The sequence below is a fragment of the Dichotomopilus funicola genome (genome assembly GCF_033296635.1).
Source record: "Dichotomopilus funicola strain CBS 141.50 unplaced genomic scaffold C8A04scaffold_129, whole genome shotgun sequence".
Classification (NCBI taxonomy): domain Eukaryota; kingdom Fungi; phylum Ascomycota; class Sordariomycetes; order Sordariales; family Chaetomiaceae; genus Dichotomopilus; species Dichotomopilus funicola.
The window spans coordinates 14,442-29,956 of NW_026944150.1; the positions used below are offsets into that span (position 1 = coordinate 14,442).

Sequence of the window (15,515 nt, forward strand, 5' to 3'; positions counted from 1 at the left end):
CGAAGACCAACATAATCGGTTCTCTCCACATCCAGCTCATGCGCGCGGGCAGCCCACGGGCATGTTTCCAACTGCCCACAGCCCACTGCCTGCGAGTGACGCGAGAATGCCTGCGACACGCATTCGGCCGTTCCCCGAAGCACGGGTTTGACTGATTTCGACACCGAAATGGACTTTTTCTGCACGCCATGCAGGGGCCACGCCGGGGCCAGACTGCCTTGGCGGCCGAGACAGCGGGCTTCCACGAGGGCTTGTGAGGAAATCCGCAGCGGGCCAGCAGGCCGAGAGATTGTCATAGTGGTGGTGGCAGTGGAAGGAGGGATCGATGGATGGATGGATGGGGCAACGCAGCTCCGAGGCACACACACACACACTCGGATGTGAGCCTGCCGTTTTTCTTTCAAATAGATATATCGTCGCACTCCCCGGCCCCAAACCTTCTACCCTTCTTTCTCTGGTCTATCTCGCATCACCCCTTTCCGAGTCGTCGAGTCCACAGCGAGGCCTTGCCCGCATTACCGACAATCACCATGACGCTCGACGCTTACACTTACGTCTTTGCCATTGGCACCATCTTCGCCCTCCTCGAGGCCTACAACAATGGCGCCAGTACGTGAAATCCCCTTCGCGATCTTTGGTTTGGTTTGGTTGGAGTTCGAGTTTTGTTCCCTGCCGTGGGTTGCTGACCTCATTCTTCTTACAGACGATGTTGCCAACGCGTGGGCGACGAGTGTTTCGTCGCGTTCCGTGACCTACCGTCAGGCCATGGTTCTGTGCACGATTTTCGAACTGACAGGTGCTCTCGCTGTCGGTGCCCGGACTGCCTCGACCATCAAGAACGGTATCATTCCCAGCGACGCTTTCGGTGACAACGCCGGCGTCCAGCTTCTCGCTTTCGCCTGCTCGTCCGCTGGTGCCGGTATCTGGGTGATGTGGTGCACACGCCATTCGGCTCACGTCTCGTCCACCTACTCCCTGGTTTCGTCCATCGCCGGTGTTGGTGTTGCCGCTGTCGGTGCGAGCAAGGTGCAATGGGGTTGGGCTGGCGGCCAGGGTCTCGGTGCCATTTTCGCCGGTCTGGCCATGGCCCCGTTCATCTCGGGCTGCTTCGCCGCCATCACCTTCATGCTCATCAAGGTTACCGTGCACATGCGCAAGAACCCGGTGCCATGGGCCGTTTACACCTCGCCGTTCTTCTTCCTCATCGCCGGTACCGTCTGCACGCTCTCGATCGTCTACAAGGGCTCGCCCAGCCTCGGCCTGGACAAGAAGCCGGCATGGTACATCGTCTCTGTCACGCTCGGCGTGGGATTCGGTCTCTTCGTCCTCTCGGCCCTCTTTTTCGTTCCCTTTGTCCACGCCAGAGTCGTCAAGAAGGACCAGGATCTCAAGATCTGGGACATCATCCAGGGTCCCCTTCTTTTCAAGCGCCCCACGCCCACCGATGCCGAGCACCTGCACGCCAAGGTCCCCGACTACGCTGTCGTCCAGCACTCGAGCGGCTCCGAGACCGATGTGTCTGAGAAGACTAAGCAGGCGCCCGCGACCAAGGAGGTCACTTCCGACGAGGTTGCCGCTCTCCCCGCCAGCTCGGCTGCCTCCGACAGCGAGAAGAACGCGGTCCCTTCCATCGAGTACACCTATGAGCAGTACCAGCAGCTCCTCCGCGACGCCGAGGATCGCCACCACGCCAACCTTCGCACCAAGCGCGGTCCTCTCGGCTGGGCCATGCGCACCCTGCACAACAACCGTCTTTCGGCTGGCTCGATTCACGAGACTCACAACCTGATTGCCACCGTCAAGCGTATCCCCGCCCAGATCATCGTCGCCATTTTCTACGGCATGCACTACGACATCCACACCGCGCAGGTCGGCATCAACAACTCGCCCGAAGGCCGCCGCATGGCCCGTGTCTACAGCCACGCCCCCAAGTACCCCAACGAGGTTGAGCATCTGTACTCGTACGTCCAAGTTATCACTGCGTGTACCGCCTCGTTCGCGCACGGCGCCAACGATGTCGGTAATGCTGTCGGTGTCTGGGCTGGTATGTACGCTGCCTGGTCCAAGGGCACCCCCAGTGCCTCCAAGGAGGACGTGCCGATGTGGCAGTTGGGTGTCACCGCGGCTATGATCTGCATCGGTTTCATCACCTACGGTTACAACATCATGAGAGGTATGTTTTTTCCCATCCATTGCCTGTATCGGAATTGAATCGCAGCTAACACACTCTTATAGTCATGGGTAACAAGCTCACCTACCACTCCCCAAGCCGTGGCTCGTCCATGGAACTGGGCGCTGCCATCACCATTCTCATCTTCTCCCAATACAAGCTCCCCGTCTCGACCTCCATGTGTATTACCGGCGCCACTGTCGGTGTCGGTCTGTGCAACGGTACCTTCAAGGCTGTCAACTGGAAGCGTGTCGGGCTCCTGTTCTTTTCCTGGGTCATGACCGTGCCGATTGCTGGCTTGATTGGTGGGTGTCTGATGGGTCTGGCGCTCAACACTCCCCATTGGTAGAGAGTGTTGGAGTGAGCGGGCGGTTGAGATTTGGTTGTGCTTTGAAGCGGTTTGTTAAGGGGTTGTTCATCGGGGTTGTCGAGGGGATAGACCATTGCATAGTCAGGTTTTTTTTATCTGTTGGTGGGAATCATAATACCCAATCATAAATTCTTTCTGTTATAATCGAAACCACTTTGATCTTCAATTCATTACCTAGCTAAATTTGCTGTGCCCTGAAAATCATGATGATGTTGACTCGCCATCGCGAGATTTCCCTGTTTCATTACAGCATGTCCCTAAGTCATCACGGTATCTGTGAGATTGTGGGCTCAAATATCTTGCAAAAATACACACACCGTCGTGCAGACATTGTTTCGATCGTTGTGGAAGTGTGTGTACCATCCCACGACATGGCATAATCACCCGACCATCACACAAAGTCGGACCGGTTCATTGGCATGCTGACAGTCATCGTCCGCTGGGGTCTCAGTTTCAGGGGCAGATCGGGAAATCAACACAAACTATAGGGGCGGCCAATTAGAATAGAGAGCGGCGCATGTGTCCGCCCCCCCTGCAGAAGGTTGCGCTCACATTTTTTAGTTAACGTCGCTTTGTAACATTAGCTGGAGCTCAGAAGTACTATGTAGGTAGGTACAAGTTATTTTTATTCGAGCTGTGAGGTGAGGCTGGGATGTTCTTCCTTTTACGGCAGGTCGTGACACGTTGGAATGAGAAAACAAAAACGAAGGATTCGACGCCCATTATATACCAACCAACAAAGGGAACAAGGAAAAGGGGAAATAGCAAAAGCTCACCGAGCAACCATCTCTCGGTTAGATGGGTACGTACCCAGCTACGAAACCCATTACACCCCAGATATGAGCTGTTGAGCCAACCAATATCTATGGCGGAGGATTTTACGTCGGGCAAGCAGCAGCCGAGCTCTTGGAAAGAAAATTGCAGCCGCTAACCGTGAGCCTCCTATGCTGAGCGAGTCGAGCCGTCGTCTTCGTTGAGAGCTTACCAGATTCGACCCCGACACAGGCGTGCCCTCCTGAGAGGCTACCGCCAGTGACTGTTAGGCCATCTAATTACATATGCCCTCTCATTCCTGTTACAGCAGGCCTTGTCCTCAGTTCGGTTGTAGCCCGATTCTCGCCATGGTCAGCGCTTCCTTCTTTTTCTTTTCTTTTGTAAATTAGACACTAGAAGTATTAGTATAAGCTCAGATATCAAGATTGAGCTAATTACTCCCCTATAAAGCCAATATAGTATAAGTAACAATGCCTATATTTGATCTCTAGAATTTAGTCACCTCCCTCTATGTTAAGATGTAACAACCTTGCCCTTTACCTGTGGTGCTTCAATATAACACAAGCGGCCTTTACCGTTACCCACTCCATGTTTGTCTGAATGTGCGTGTGGGCGGGATATTTGACGGGAGTGGGATTGGGTGATGGAAGGAGGAAACTACGAGTGTTGAGTGAAATGAGATGGTGGGGCTTTCGAGGGGCGCGCGCCTTGGCCCCAGCGGTACCGCCAAGTTCACAAGGGCGGCGGCTCGATCACATGGTTTACCGCTGGCCACAAAAGGTCAGCCATCACCATCCTTTAGTTGCCTCACAAATGGCAGTTGGCGGCTGTCGTTGACACCAACGAACAGGTAAGAATGGGCATGCAAGATCCTTTTAATTGCCTAACCACCTCGCTCCTAATTTTCCACGATCCACACCAAGCATTGCGCAAATCTCGCTCTTCCGCACCTCGCCAAACATGCAAACGATATTGAACAAAGTGCGTCAGCGTTTAGATCCGCGACCCCAAGTCCAGATTATGTCGGACTTGCACCTCGAGGTCGGGCAACAATATACGTTATTTACGTTTCCCACCACCGCGCCATTCTTGATACTAGCGGGCGACATCGGCCGCCTGATTGACTACCAGGGCTACCACAGCTTTCTCGAATTACAGGTCACACGTTATAAAAAGGTGTTCCTAGTCCTGGGCAACCACGAGTTTTACGGTCTAGATTACCAATCCGGTATCCAGGAGGCGCGACGACTGGCGCAGGAACCGTCCCTGCTCGGCAGGTTAGTGCTGCTGCACCGCGACAGGTGGGACGACCCGGACTCCGACCTGACCATCCTCGGCTGCACCCTGTGGTCAGCCATCCCAGAAGCATCCTACGGCATTGTCGAGACCAGAGTCAGTGACTTTAAAAAGATCGACCAATGGACGCCCCAACAGCACAACACCATCCACCAGCAAGAACTCGCCTGGCTCCGCGAGCAAACCCGGCAAGTACTAACGGCCAGCACGCCGCAGAAACGGCGGCTTCTCATCGCGACCCATCACGCCCCCTGCGTTGGGGGGACGGCCCGGCCGGACCAGGTTAGCAACCCGTGGAGTCCGGCCTTCGCGACCGACCTGGTGGACCAGAAGGGATGGGACGGTATTAAGGTCTGGGTGTTCGGGCATACCCACTACTCGTCGCGCCTGACGCGGAACGGTATCAGGTTGGTGTCGAACCAGCGGGGATACGTGCTTCCGGGCAGCGCGGCGGTGAGAAAACAGGGTGGAGAAGGGAGCGGTGGGGAAGATTTCGATCCTGTTTTTGTTGTAGTCGTGTAATGCACCAAGATACACGCCCGATTCCTGTCGTCGTTGTGCTGTCCGGATAGTTGGAGATACTCCCAAGGTACGTCAACGAGCGTGCCATTTGTGTTGGCGGATTATATTTTCCATTGTCGCTCGGCGTTCATCAGGCTCGCCGGCCATATCTTGGGAATGGTACTGGACTCAGATGAGTGCAGCCATATTGATGATTGCTGTTGGCTCTAAAACGAACAACGGAGTATTGGTGAATGTTGAACTGCAAGGGGTGTGAGGGGCGATATAAATGAACGAGTAACACTGCAGCTCATGGCGTCGGTTGGGGGACGTTGAGAAAACGGTTGAGAAGTTGGCCTTACAAGGAGTGAAAGCTGAGATAGATTTCAGGCTTCCGTAATCACCCAAGCATGCAAACAGAAATCCAGTTTTTCGCTCGTTAGTGAGCGAGGGTGGAAACAGGAAATCCGTTAATTAGTTTCGTCTATATCTTCCCTCCTTCCCAGGGGCCCCTTTACTGTCTCCCCCCTGACTTGGACCGCAAGTCTGAACGGGAACTAAAAACTCATATGACCAACCTAACACTGGCGAGTGATATCACAGCGGAAGTACCGAGTAATTTGGGAGCACCTACTGGCACACTTCAGGTCACGGGTGCCGGTCCACGACTCTTGCGAGCCACTTGCTGGGCCAGGACTTTGATCGCAGTTTCAGCAGGGACGGCAACTATGTATATACGCCCATAAATATTGTCGGCGAACAAAAAGCATGGTTACCTCTTGATTTCACTGACTTCACCAAAAACCTGGAACGGTAACCGGCTTCGGAAAACGTGAAACTACCACGTTCAAGGTCAGATGAGTTGCGGATTCATTCTAGGAAGCATGTGTTGGTAGATGGTGGCCTAACTAGCCCTGATATGTTACAGAGTACGAGGAGGTGGAGTAGAACGGTATTCGTACTCATACCTCTCTCATTTCTTGTGGTAATAGGCAAACACGGGGTGTGACGGACTAGTCGGCCATCAGCGGTGTGGGCGGGGGGAGTTAAACCCCATTACTGGACTGCGGAGGACTGCGGAGGTGAACGGCGATGAGGGATTCATGCCGGCGTATCTTTCTGCAATCATCTTTTGAGAGATGAAGGGTTCTCTGGCTTCTTGGCTGTGGGGAATTGTGAATTGTGATTAGAAGCTTTTTGTTCTCTGAGCACCGGTTTCAAGCTGGGGTTAGTTGGCTTATGTCGACGGCGGGAGAATTGTCTGTGAGACGACACTTAGTGATGTATTGAGGAAGTGAATCTAGGTTGTCGGAGTTTGAACCGCCAGATGGGGGTGTGACTTGGGCAACGATGTGCTGTTATTCTTATCCCCTTTGGCCCGATGGTTAGATCCCGGAATAACTTAATATTGAATAACTCACCTTGCCCGATGAAAAGTATGTCCCTGCCCCAATTTGGTTACATGCATCGGACAATCGGTGTTATTTTACCATTTCCGTTGATGACGAAACCCTCCCCCGTTTCGTCTTGCAACCTTGGCATCTTCACATTGATTGCCTAGCTCGGACTCTCTTCCTCGCTTCGCAAATCACCGAGTGGACATAATATCACTGGACGCGCATATTGTTACTTAGCCACTGTTTCGTTTTTCGCGTCCATACTTGAGTGTCTTTCTCGGGGTGTTGTAGATGCCCGTGGTCCGGGGCCATCGTTGCATCGACGTTGTTAAACGGCAGTCGTCGGCATACCGTAAATGAGCTCGGATCAGTTTGTTCTGCATCCGCGGGCCGCCGTTGGATGTTGGCGAGTTGGGTGGGTTTGTGTAATTATCCCTGCAGTGCATCGCATGGCATCAAAGGCAATGTGTAACCCAATTTGGTTGTTAATATCGAGTGGAACTTCTAGAATTGATAATCATGTCTCCGACGGGGTTTCCAATTGACTCAGAAACCTAGCACGATTTCCATCTGAGACTTGTACTTTGAGCACGGAAAAGTCAGGCGTGGTTTTGGTTGTTGATAAGGCCCCCAGTGATTTGGGAACGAGCCAAAACAGGAAAAGCGAGCGTTGAGAAACCCGGTGCGAAACCGATGAAATATGTATGCCACGTCGGATGCCCGTCCGGAGCCACTGATGATATGATACGGCCAAGACGATCAACAAGACCGAGCCGGCAGTTGCTACGCGTCGAATTTGGCGCAGCTCGTGGGGTTTACAACAGGCGAGTTCATCTAAAAGTTTCCGGACACACTAAAGCGTGAAGCATTTCAGCTCGACTTGAGTATCAAGTGTTCATTAGGTAACCGTCTGCGGTGAGAGTCGCTCAGCCACGCGCGCCTGGCAAGCGGATGTTAGACCGTTTTGCGTGTTGCGCATCGACTGGTAGGGCTGAGCTGTGGGACTCTCATCCAGCGGAGACATATTCGTGAGCAGCACGGAGACATTTTGACGGGCCTGGAGTGACTACAATTTTTAAGGGTTCCAAAGGGTTGCTTATTTGGCACGTGGATGAATGGCTTTTCGAGGCGATTTCGTGCTCGTAGTTCGTTATCTTCCTGGTGAGTTCGAGGTGAGGTTCTGTAATTTACAAAGCGTCGGACTTTAGCTCAGTGGGTCAGCTCGAGTTTGGTCAGTGGGTCACCGCACAGCGGAACATGGAAAGAGCAGGGATGTGTTAGCGTCCGCAGCGGGAACGGACGTTCCGTCTCAGGCCCAAGCTCCAGCGGGCAAAACTGACATTTCCACTTCCCCTCTTCACGAAGGAACGAGAGAAGCAAGATCTTACCGTTCCTGGAACTTTTCCAACATCGCAGTTTGCTACTCAGGCTTACCAACCCACCAGGGTTCAGGCCATTACACTAGCCATCTGAGCAGCCGCTAAACCGGTCTTACCGGTTTCGCTCTCGCTCTCCAACGAGTCACAGGTTTCTTGACGGCGGTCGAAAGCGACTGGCAAATCCTTCCCCGGTTACGTTGCGGGCCCATCCCGGCCACCCACCCCCGAACATCCTCCTATGGTCCCATCACACCTTAACCGCCTTGACCGCCCCGCTTTCCCCCCCCACGGGACGATGTGAGCATGGTGGCATGCCAGAATCCAGGCAAATGTCTCCGCGACCCACCGGCAGGCCTTAGTAGACCCCCATAGGGATTTTCGGAGGGGGGACGTTCAAGATGCGACGTCATGTGGGTCAAGCTAGAACCTGGTACCGTTCCGGAGGTTCGGACTCACTCAAGTTCCCGGCCCTGGCACGGTGAGCTTGGAGTGTACAACGCAGCGGCAGGGCAGGTCGGCTCTGCGGGGGTGTGTATTTACCGAGTCGACCCGGTTGCAACTTGCTGGGATGTGTCAGGGGGCTCACGAAGCGGTTGAGGCTTGGGACGTACTGGAGGTTGACCCACAAGTAAGAGGGCGTATTGCGTATAAGACTCCGTCTGCCGGTTTGATATAAAGGAAGCTGACCTCATGGTTGTCTCGTTCTTCCGGGTCTTGTCACCACTGACCACACTCACTTACAACAACGAGTTACACTGTCTAGTACATACTTAACTAACTATGCTTCTCGACTCCCTGCTCGAGCAGGATGCGTCCGCGCTCCTCCGCGTGCTCGCCTACGCTCTCCCAATCCTCGTAGGCCCTACTACTAACCCCCCTCCACCTTGAACATTTCATACTGATTAACAACCCCCCAGATCCTCCTCCCCATCCTCCTCACGGCCATCTACAACCTCTACCTCCACCCCCTCCGCCACCTCCCAGGCCCCTTCCTCTCCCGCGCTCTCCCGTTCCCCCACGCCCTCCGCATCATCTCCGGCTCCGGCCACACAACCGTGCACCAGCTCCACGAGCACTACGGCCCCGTCGTCCGCATCGGCCCGGACCACGTCAGCTACACCGACCCGCGCGCATGGCGGGACATATTCGGCCACCGCGCCGGTGAAGGCCTGCAAGGGCGGGAGGAGAACCCGAAGGCGAGATTGTTTTACGCCGCGCAGATCATCGAGCGTGAGGGGGACGTGCCGAATATCTTGACGGCCGATCGGGAAGAGCATGGACGGTTGCGTCGGGCGGTCGCGGCTGGGTTTAGTGAGCGGGCGATGAGGGAGCAGGAGGATTCGATTAAGGGGTATGTGGATCTGTTGGTGGAACGGCTTCGTGGGCAGAGTGAGCGCGGGAACGAGGTGGACATGGCGACGTGGTATAACTGGACGACGTTTGACGTGGTGGGGGATTTGGTGTTTGCTGAGAGCTTTGGGTGTTTGGATAGGGGACGGAGTCATCAGTTTGTGGACTTGGTTACGGGCATTGCGAAGCAGTCGGCTTGGTTCACGGCTATGAAGTATGTGGGGATGCACAAGGTGCCGGGGTTTAAGAGAGCGTTGAATATTGTGGTTCGCTGGCTGGCTGCGGACTCGTTTTCGGGAATGCAGAAGAATATGTTGGACAAGTTGCGGCATCGGTTGGCGGTTAAGGAGGAGCGGTCGGATTTGTTTGAGGGGCTGGTCAGCAAGCGGGAGGAGTGGGTGAGTTGACTTTGCCCTTGTGTTACTGCCTTTTTTTTTTTCTCTTCTCTTTCTTCTTCTCTTTTTTTTCGTCTTCTATCTTCTTCTTTTATTGTTTTATTCTATCTCTTTTTTCTTGTATTTTATTTTCTTTTTCTTTTGCTTTCTTCTCTTCTTCTTCCCTTTCTTCTTTTTGTCTTCATATCTTCTTTTGTTTTCGTTATAAAATGAAGATGCTCACCAGAAACCAATACCAGAACCTCACCGAAAACCACCTCCAATCCAACGCCACCCTCCTCGCAGCCGCCGGCTCCGAAACCACTGCCTCCCTCCTCTCCGGCGTAACTTACCACATCCTCGCGAACCCGGCCGTCCTCGCCCGCCTGACCCACGAAGTCCGCACCGCCTTCACCCACTCCAGCGACATCACCATCGCCGCCGTCTCCCGCCTGCCCTATCTCCTCGCCTGTCTCAACGAGGCCCTGCGCCGCCACCCGCCCACGCTGAGTAACCTGCCGCGGGAAGCACACGAAGGTGGGGAGTCGATTGTGGGCGATTGGGTACCGCAGGGAACGGTGTTGGAGATTCAACAGTATGCGATGAATCACAGCTCGCAGCATTGGCATGATGCGATGGAGTATCGGCCGGAGCGGTGGTTGAATAAGTTTATTAATGATGTGTCCGGGGAGACGGTGGATATGGGGGAGAAGGATGTGGATGGGGATCGGTTGGAGGTGATGCAGACTTTTAGTGTTGGGCCGCGGAACTGTGTGGGCAGGAAGTGAGTTGTTATCCCTTGGTCTTCTCCCATTTTGACAGAAGTGAACGCTAACTGGATATGATAGTCTCGCCTACGCCGAGATGCGGTTGATCCTGGCCCGGATGGTGTTCGAGTTCGACATGGAACTGTCGGAGAGCAGCAAGGACTGGAAGCAGAAGATGCAGGGGTTCACCATCTGGGAGAAGCGGCCGCTGCTGGTGCGGTTGACGCCGGTCAAGAGGTGAGCGGCGAGCGGTTGATTATGGGCGGTATTATTATCAAAGACTGTACAACAATAAGGAGTGGTATTTTGAGAATTATGAGTGTACATCCCCCCTTTAACCTTCTAGTTATACATTATCCCCCAGACCTGTTCCCATAACATGTGATTACACACACCCTACTTACTCTCCCCCTTGGCCCTCTTCTCCAACTCCGCAATCTTCACCCCCGCCTTCTTATACCCCTCCTCCCCCTCCAACAAATCCAAATACTTCCACAGCCTCGGAAACCGTTCCCCCACCGTCCCCTTCCCATCACCCACTTCCAACCCCGCAAAAGCATTCTTCGCCTCGCGGATCGGGAACCCCATAAGGATATCCGCCGTCGTTAGTTCGGCACCGCACAAATACGCTCCACCTTGCGGTGCCGTCTCAAGCTGGGATTCGAGAAAGGCGAGGTGTCGGAGGATTTCGGGGAGGAGGAAGGCGGCGTAGAGTTTGGAGACTATGGAGCTTGTTATGGGCCGGATGAAGAAGGGGATTTTGGGGCCTTTGAGGACTGGGTGGGGTGTTAGTCCATCTCACTTCATCATTCAGCGAAGTAGGGCAGGGGGGGATGATAAATAAATAAACAAACAACGTACTATCCAGGATAATCCCAACCAGAATCGGCGGCATCAAACTCCCCTCAGCATAATGCAGATAATACTGATACCGCAGCCACTCCTCCGTCTCCCCGCCTACTTGGCCTTCCTCACCCTCGCGGTACTGCCTTGGTAGAAGGGAGGTTTGTTTACCAAAATGTTCGGTCAAATACTGCGCGATGACGGCGCTTTCGGCGAGGATGAGCTCCTTCTTCTCTTTGGGTTGAGAACCGCTCCCTGCGGAGGATGAGGCGGAAGACGAAGGGGTGATGCCGAGGACGGGGGATTTGCCGAGGGGGTGGATCTTTTGGAGTTCTGGGGGCGCTTGCATGTTGGCGTCGCGGTGGAAGATTTGCACGTCGTAGGAGAGGTGGAGCTCTTCGAGGAGCCAGGCGATGCGCTGGGCGCGGGATTCGTTGAGCCTGGGTGTTGTTAGTGTTGGGACGGTATAAGATTGTAAGAGTGTAAGTGGCCGGGGAATGTGGAGATACGCACCAGTAGAGGGTGATTTTGGGTTGGGAGGCCATTTTGAGGTGTCGGAATTCAGATATGCTGAGAAAATAAACGGTGATGTATCTACTATGAACAAGGTATTCACCGAACGTTGCTGAATATACTGGGTTGATTCAATTCAACATCGTGAGATTCATCAGTCTATATACATTTTCTTAACCCCGGCCTCGATCGGGATTCTTCGCGAATTCTTATTTGCACCGTCGCATTCGCACCCGCAAAAGGAGCCCTGCTAGGCTGCACTTGGCGTCGGGTCAGCAAACGGCCGGTTTTGATAGGCTCGGCACTCGCCTGGCATGAGGAGGGAATGCCCATCGGCTGCGTCGGGATGGTCAGCTTGACAATATTGCTCGGGTTGGTCACGGGTTATTTTGAGTCATGAAAAGTGCTGTGCCTGGGCCTCAGGTGTCGTGTGGAATCTTGACTTTCCCGGATTAGCATGCTTGTTGTGTATTGACCAAATTTGTACATTGGCCCTTGAGACGGGGTTTCCTCCGGACAGCTCCACCGTGGCCCGGGTATTTTTGTCACAACGCCAGACCTTGGCGTCATCAGATTGCGGGATGGGCGAAACGGCAGGCGCGATCCCGCAAGAGGCATGCAGGGCGCTCGAGCCGTCAACCGTGCTGCGCATAACCTGGGGAGCCAATCAGGGGCTGAGCTTTGGCCGTTTGCCTGGACCTGATCTCGCACCTTCAGCCTGGAGAGCTGCCGCCTGCGAGAGCTTCTCTTCTTTTATTTGGGCATTTAACAGTGAGCCGGAAGATTTCACCGATATCCACCCGCATGTATTGCTGCTAGTAGATGGAATTTGGAAAGCCGGCGGATCTACCGGAATTGTCAGCGTTGCCGCTCTCATAATCCCATTTTCTTGTTCTCGCCATTCGTTTTCCTCTCATAATGCCGTCTCTCTCTTTCCGCCGTCGCAAGCCTGCGGCACAACCGTCAGACTCAGACTCAGAGTCGCCAGAACCACCACGGCCCCACCTCCTCACGCTCCCCGGTGAGATCCGGAATCAGATCTACGCATACACGATCCTCACACGGCGAGTCGTCCCGGTCACCTCACGCGACCGTCTGCGACAGAGACTCGAGTACCCGCCGTTGCGGCCTCGATTGCCCAAGTTATCGCCATCAAACCGGGGTCACGGGGATGGAACAGCATCAGTAGACGACGTCGACCTCCCGTGGTATCAAACGAAAAGACCGAGAAAATCCACCCCGCTATCCTGTCTCCTGCCGCTGCTGTTGACCAATTCCCAAGTCCACCGCGACGCCGCCTCGTTGTTTTACTCACAAACTCGCTTTGTCGTGCTCCCCGAGCATTTACCGCCGCTGAGCACCCAGGCGAATCTGCTGTTCCGTGGGTTTTTGGATGTCATTGGCCCGCGCAATGCAGCGTGTGTGCGGTATCTACAGGGCGTACCGTTTCCCCTGAATGGGAGCGCGCTCATGGAAAGGGTGGGGAGGAGGGTGACCCGGCCCCGCGGAGACCAAGATGGCTCCGAAGAAGAAGAGGAGGATGCCGACCACGATGGCACCGAGGCCGAGGGCGAAGCCGAGACCGCAGCCATTGACGGACCGGGACAATCCAACAGCCACAGTAGACAAGCCTACCTCGATCTCGACCCAGACTTTGCCTTCGACTTCGACTTCCAGCGACACACCCCACACCTCACCACCACCCTCCGCTCATCCCGCGCAGCCTTCCTCCCGGCCCTCGCCCAGGCCTGCCCCAACCTGATCTCGCTCTCCTTCGACCTGCGCTGGAACAACATGTGGATCCGGGTACTGACCCCTTACCCACGCACCCTACGCGCCATCTGCGCGCCCATCGACACCCAGCTGCGGCAGGCTTTTCCCGGCCTGCGCCGCATCCGGTTTGAGCTGACCGGGCAGGAGTCGATGTGGCAGAACCACGGGGAGAGGAGGGGTTGGAATCGGCCTCAGCCTGTTACGGCGAGGGAGTGGGCATGGGTGCGGCAGGCGCTGGGGAGAGGTGAAGGTGCCGATGTCGATCCTGAAGGAGAGGAGGGAGAGAGAGGAGAAGAGAAAGGGCTAGGATGGGAAGTTGGAGTGGTGGACCACGATATAGAGCCTGATGTAGAAACGGACGAGGAGGAAGAGGGAGAGGAAAGGTCTATATACCGCCGGTCGGACGCGGCGAACCACTACTGGAGCCGGGACTTCTCCCAGTCTCGCCCGCACTGGGAAGACCGCATGCCGCCGGTGTATGGCCCTGTGCAGGCGGCGTTCACGTCGGAGATTGAGGATGCACCGACGCGGGCCAAGTATATCAAGGCGAATATCACGTATGCGTTGTTGCGGGTGAGGACGAGGAAGAGGAGGTTGAGAAGGTGGTTGGGGGGGTCGCAGCAGATTGTTTAGCTAACGGGGAGAGTTTACTAGTTCACGTTCGGAGTTATTTATGATTTGGGAGTGGTTTTACTATGTAGGGGGAGTTTATGGAGTAGAGTAATTAATGCAAATGATACCCACGGTCACCAGGGGGTTGTTTGTGTCTCAGTGGTGAGACATGATTGTACACTAATTATGTCAGGACCCAGATTCGGAATCTCGTCAAAAGACGTTGAATGTCTGACGGCCGTTTCGGCGTTTTGGATATTTTTGCTTCGAATCTTGAATTACATTTTTTATTGCTGGGAGTCAGGTTCGGGTTGATCTTGGGAATGCTTACACCTTGCAAGTAATTATAGCTACACGTGTAGGTATTTTTACCATCACCACTTGTCACACTGTATGCTCTGCGCCTTCAAACCATCAAACAGGTCATTATTGATTATGCACTATCCCCAAGTGCACAAGAACTTCAGCACAACTCGGGCCAAACACAACTCGAAAATTGCCCGCCAAAAGGGGGCGGCGTCAAGCCAAGACTTTACCCCGAATGTACATACATAATAATACAGTATGTACCAAGAATACCAAAGTCCAATGCAGGCTTATTCTCGAGGCTGTGCACGCGGAGAAGCAACAACCACCCGTTGATCCCTCATTTTTCTTCTGGCCTGTCCTTCATTAACGACCGTTGTCACCATTCTTCATCCCTTGCATCCCTCCTTGACGACCTGTCAAGGACGCAATTCAAATTTGAGCGAGCCGCGAATGTAACCTTTTGTCGCCATCATCGGGCTTCTCTTCTCACGGGCGCACACACTACCGACGACTATCCGCAAAATAATTGGATTACAGTATTACCAGCTTGCAATGTCATCCCCAAGCCCACTAACCCCCCTCCCCCTCCCACAAACCCTCGACCACCTCCTCGCCGCATGCACCCGTGTCTCGCAGCTCGTCCCAACGGCGTTTGGACTGCCTCCGGATGCGCTGGATAATCTGCGGGGTCAACATGTCCATGGGAACAACAGCAACAACAACAGCAACAACAGCAACGACCGAAATGGGGGAAATGAAGATGACGAAAAGGCAAACTACCGCGTTTACAAACGCGCTATTCGCGTGGAGTATGATTTGCAGATACACGCGCGCGTGCCGCTTGAGCAGTTGCGGGGGACTATGCTGGGTGGTTCTGGTTCTGGCTCGGACACAGAGTCGGATGAGGAGAGCAGCAGCAACAACAACAACAAATGGGGCACTATCCGTCCAACACGGAAGAGTCTGATTCAAACGCGGGAACTGGCGGCTGTGCTGGGGGCGGGGGGGCAGGTGTTTAATGCGTTGGAGAGGGTGTTGAGGGAGTTGGGGGGGTTGTATCAGGGGGGTGATGGGAGTCAAGGTGGGA

At 54.4% G+C, this 15,515-nt stretch overlaps 6 protein-coding genes across 6 annotated transcripts; 5 read left to right on the forward strand and 1 right to left on the reverse strand.

Annotated features, from left to right (window-relative positions):
* Nucleotides 1–530: 530 nt before the first annotated feature.
* C8A04DRAFT_33349 (phosphate transporter) lies at nucleotides 531–2,519 on the forward strand (the record flags this gene model as incomplete). Its single annotated transcript, XM_062782433.1, has 3 exons — nucleotides 531–609; nucleotides 704–2,173; nucleotides 2,236–2,519. The coding sequence occupies 3 exons, from the start codon at nucleotides 531–533 to the stop codon at nucleotides 2,517–2,519; spliced, it is 1,833 nt and encodes a 610-aa protein (XP_062632552.1).
* A 1,755-nt stretch (nucleotides 2,520–4,274) lies between these two features.
* Nucleotides 4,275–5,132, forward strand: C8A04DRAFT_40922 (Metallo-dependent phosphatase-like protein; the record flags this gene model as incomplete). Its single annotated transcript, XM_062785108.1, has 1 exon — nucleotides 4,275–5,132. One exon carries the CDS (start codon nucleotides 4,275–4,277, stop codon nucleotides 5,130–5,132), a length of 858 nt encoding a protein of 285 aa, XP_062632553.1.
* A 3,535-nt stretch (nucleotides 5,133–8,667) lies between these two features.
* Nucleotides 8,668–10,619, forward strand: C8A04DRAFT_33351 (Isotrichodermin C-15 hydroxylase; the record flags this gene model as incomplete). The annotated part of the gene is made up of 4 exons (XM_062782434.1): nucleotides 8,668–8,742; nucleotides 8,805–9,635; nucleotides 9,872–10,395; nucleotides 10,460–10,619. The coding sequence occupies 4 exons, from the start codon at nucleotides 8,668–8,670 to the stop codon at nucleotides 10,617–10,619; spliced, it is 1,590 nt and encodes a 529-aa protein (XP_062632554.1).
* A 155-nt stretch (nucleotides 10,620–10,774) lies between these two features.
* Nucleotides 10,775–11,766, reverse strand: C8A04DRAFT_33352 (uncharacterized protein; the record flags this gene model as incomplete). The annotated part of the gene is made up of 3 exons (XM_062782435.1): nucleotides 10,775–11,154; nucleotides 11,240–11,661; nucleotides 11,735–11,766. 3 exons carry the CDS (start codon nucleotides 11,764–11,766, stop codon nucleotides 10,775–10,777), a joined length of 834 nt encoding a protein of 277 aa, XP_062632555.1.
* An 886-nt stretch (nucleotides 11,767–12,652) lies between these two features.
* On the forward strand, nucleotides 12,653–14,140 carry C8A04DRAFT_16087 (uncharacterized protein; the record flags this gene model as incomplete). The annotated part of the gene is made up of 4 exons (XM_062778726.1): nucleotides 12,653–12,846; nucleotides 12,964–13,213; nucleotides 13,412–13,751; nucleotides 13,809–14,140. 4 exons carry the CDS (start codon nucleotides 12,653–12,655, stop codon nucleotides 14,138–14,140), a joined length of 1,116 nt encoding a protein of 371 aa, XP_062632556.1.
* An 840-nt stretch (nucleotides 14,141–14,980) lies between these two features.
* C8A04DRAFT_33354 (uncharacterized protein) lies at nucleotides 14,981–15,503 on the forward strand (the record flags this gene model as incomplete). The annotated part of the gene is made up of 1 exon (XM_062782436.1): nucleotides 14,981–15,503. A coding segment is annotated over one exon (523 nt), but the record flags the coding sequence as incomplete, so codon positions are not given.
* Nucleotides 15,504–15,515: the final 12 nt, after the last annotated feature.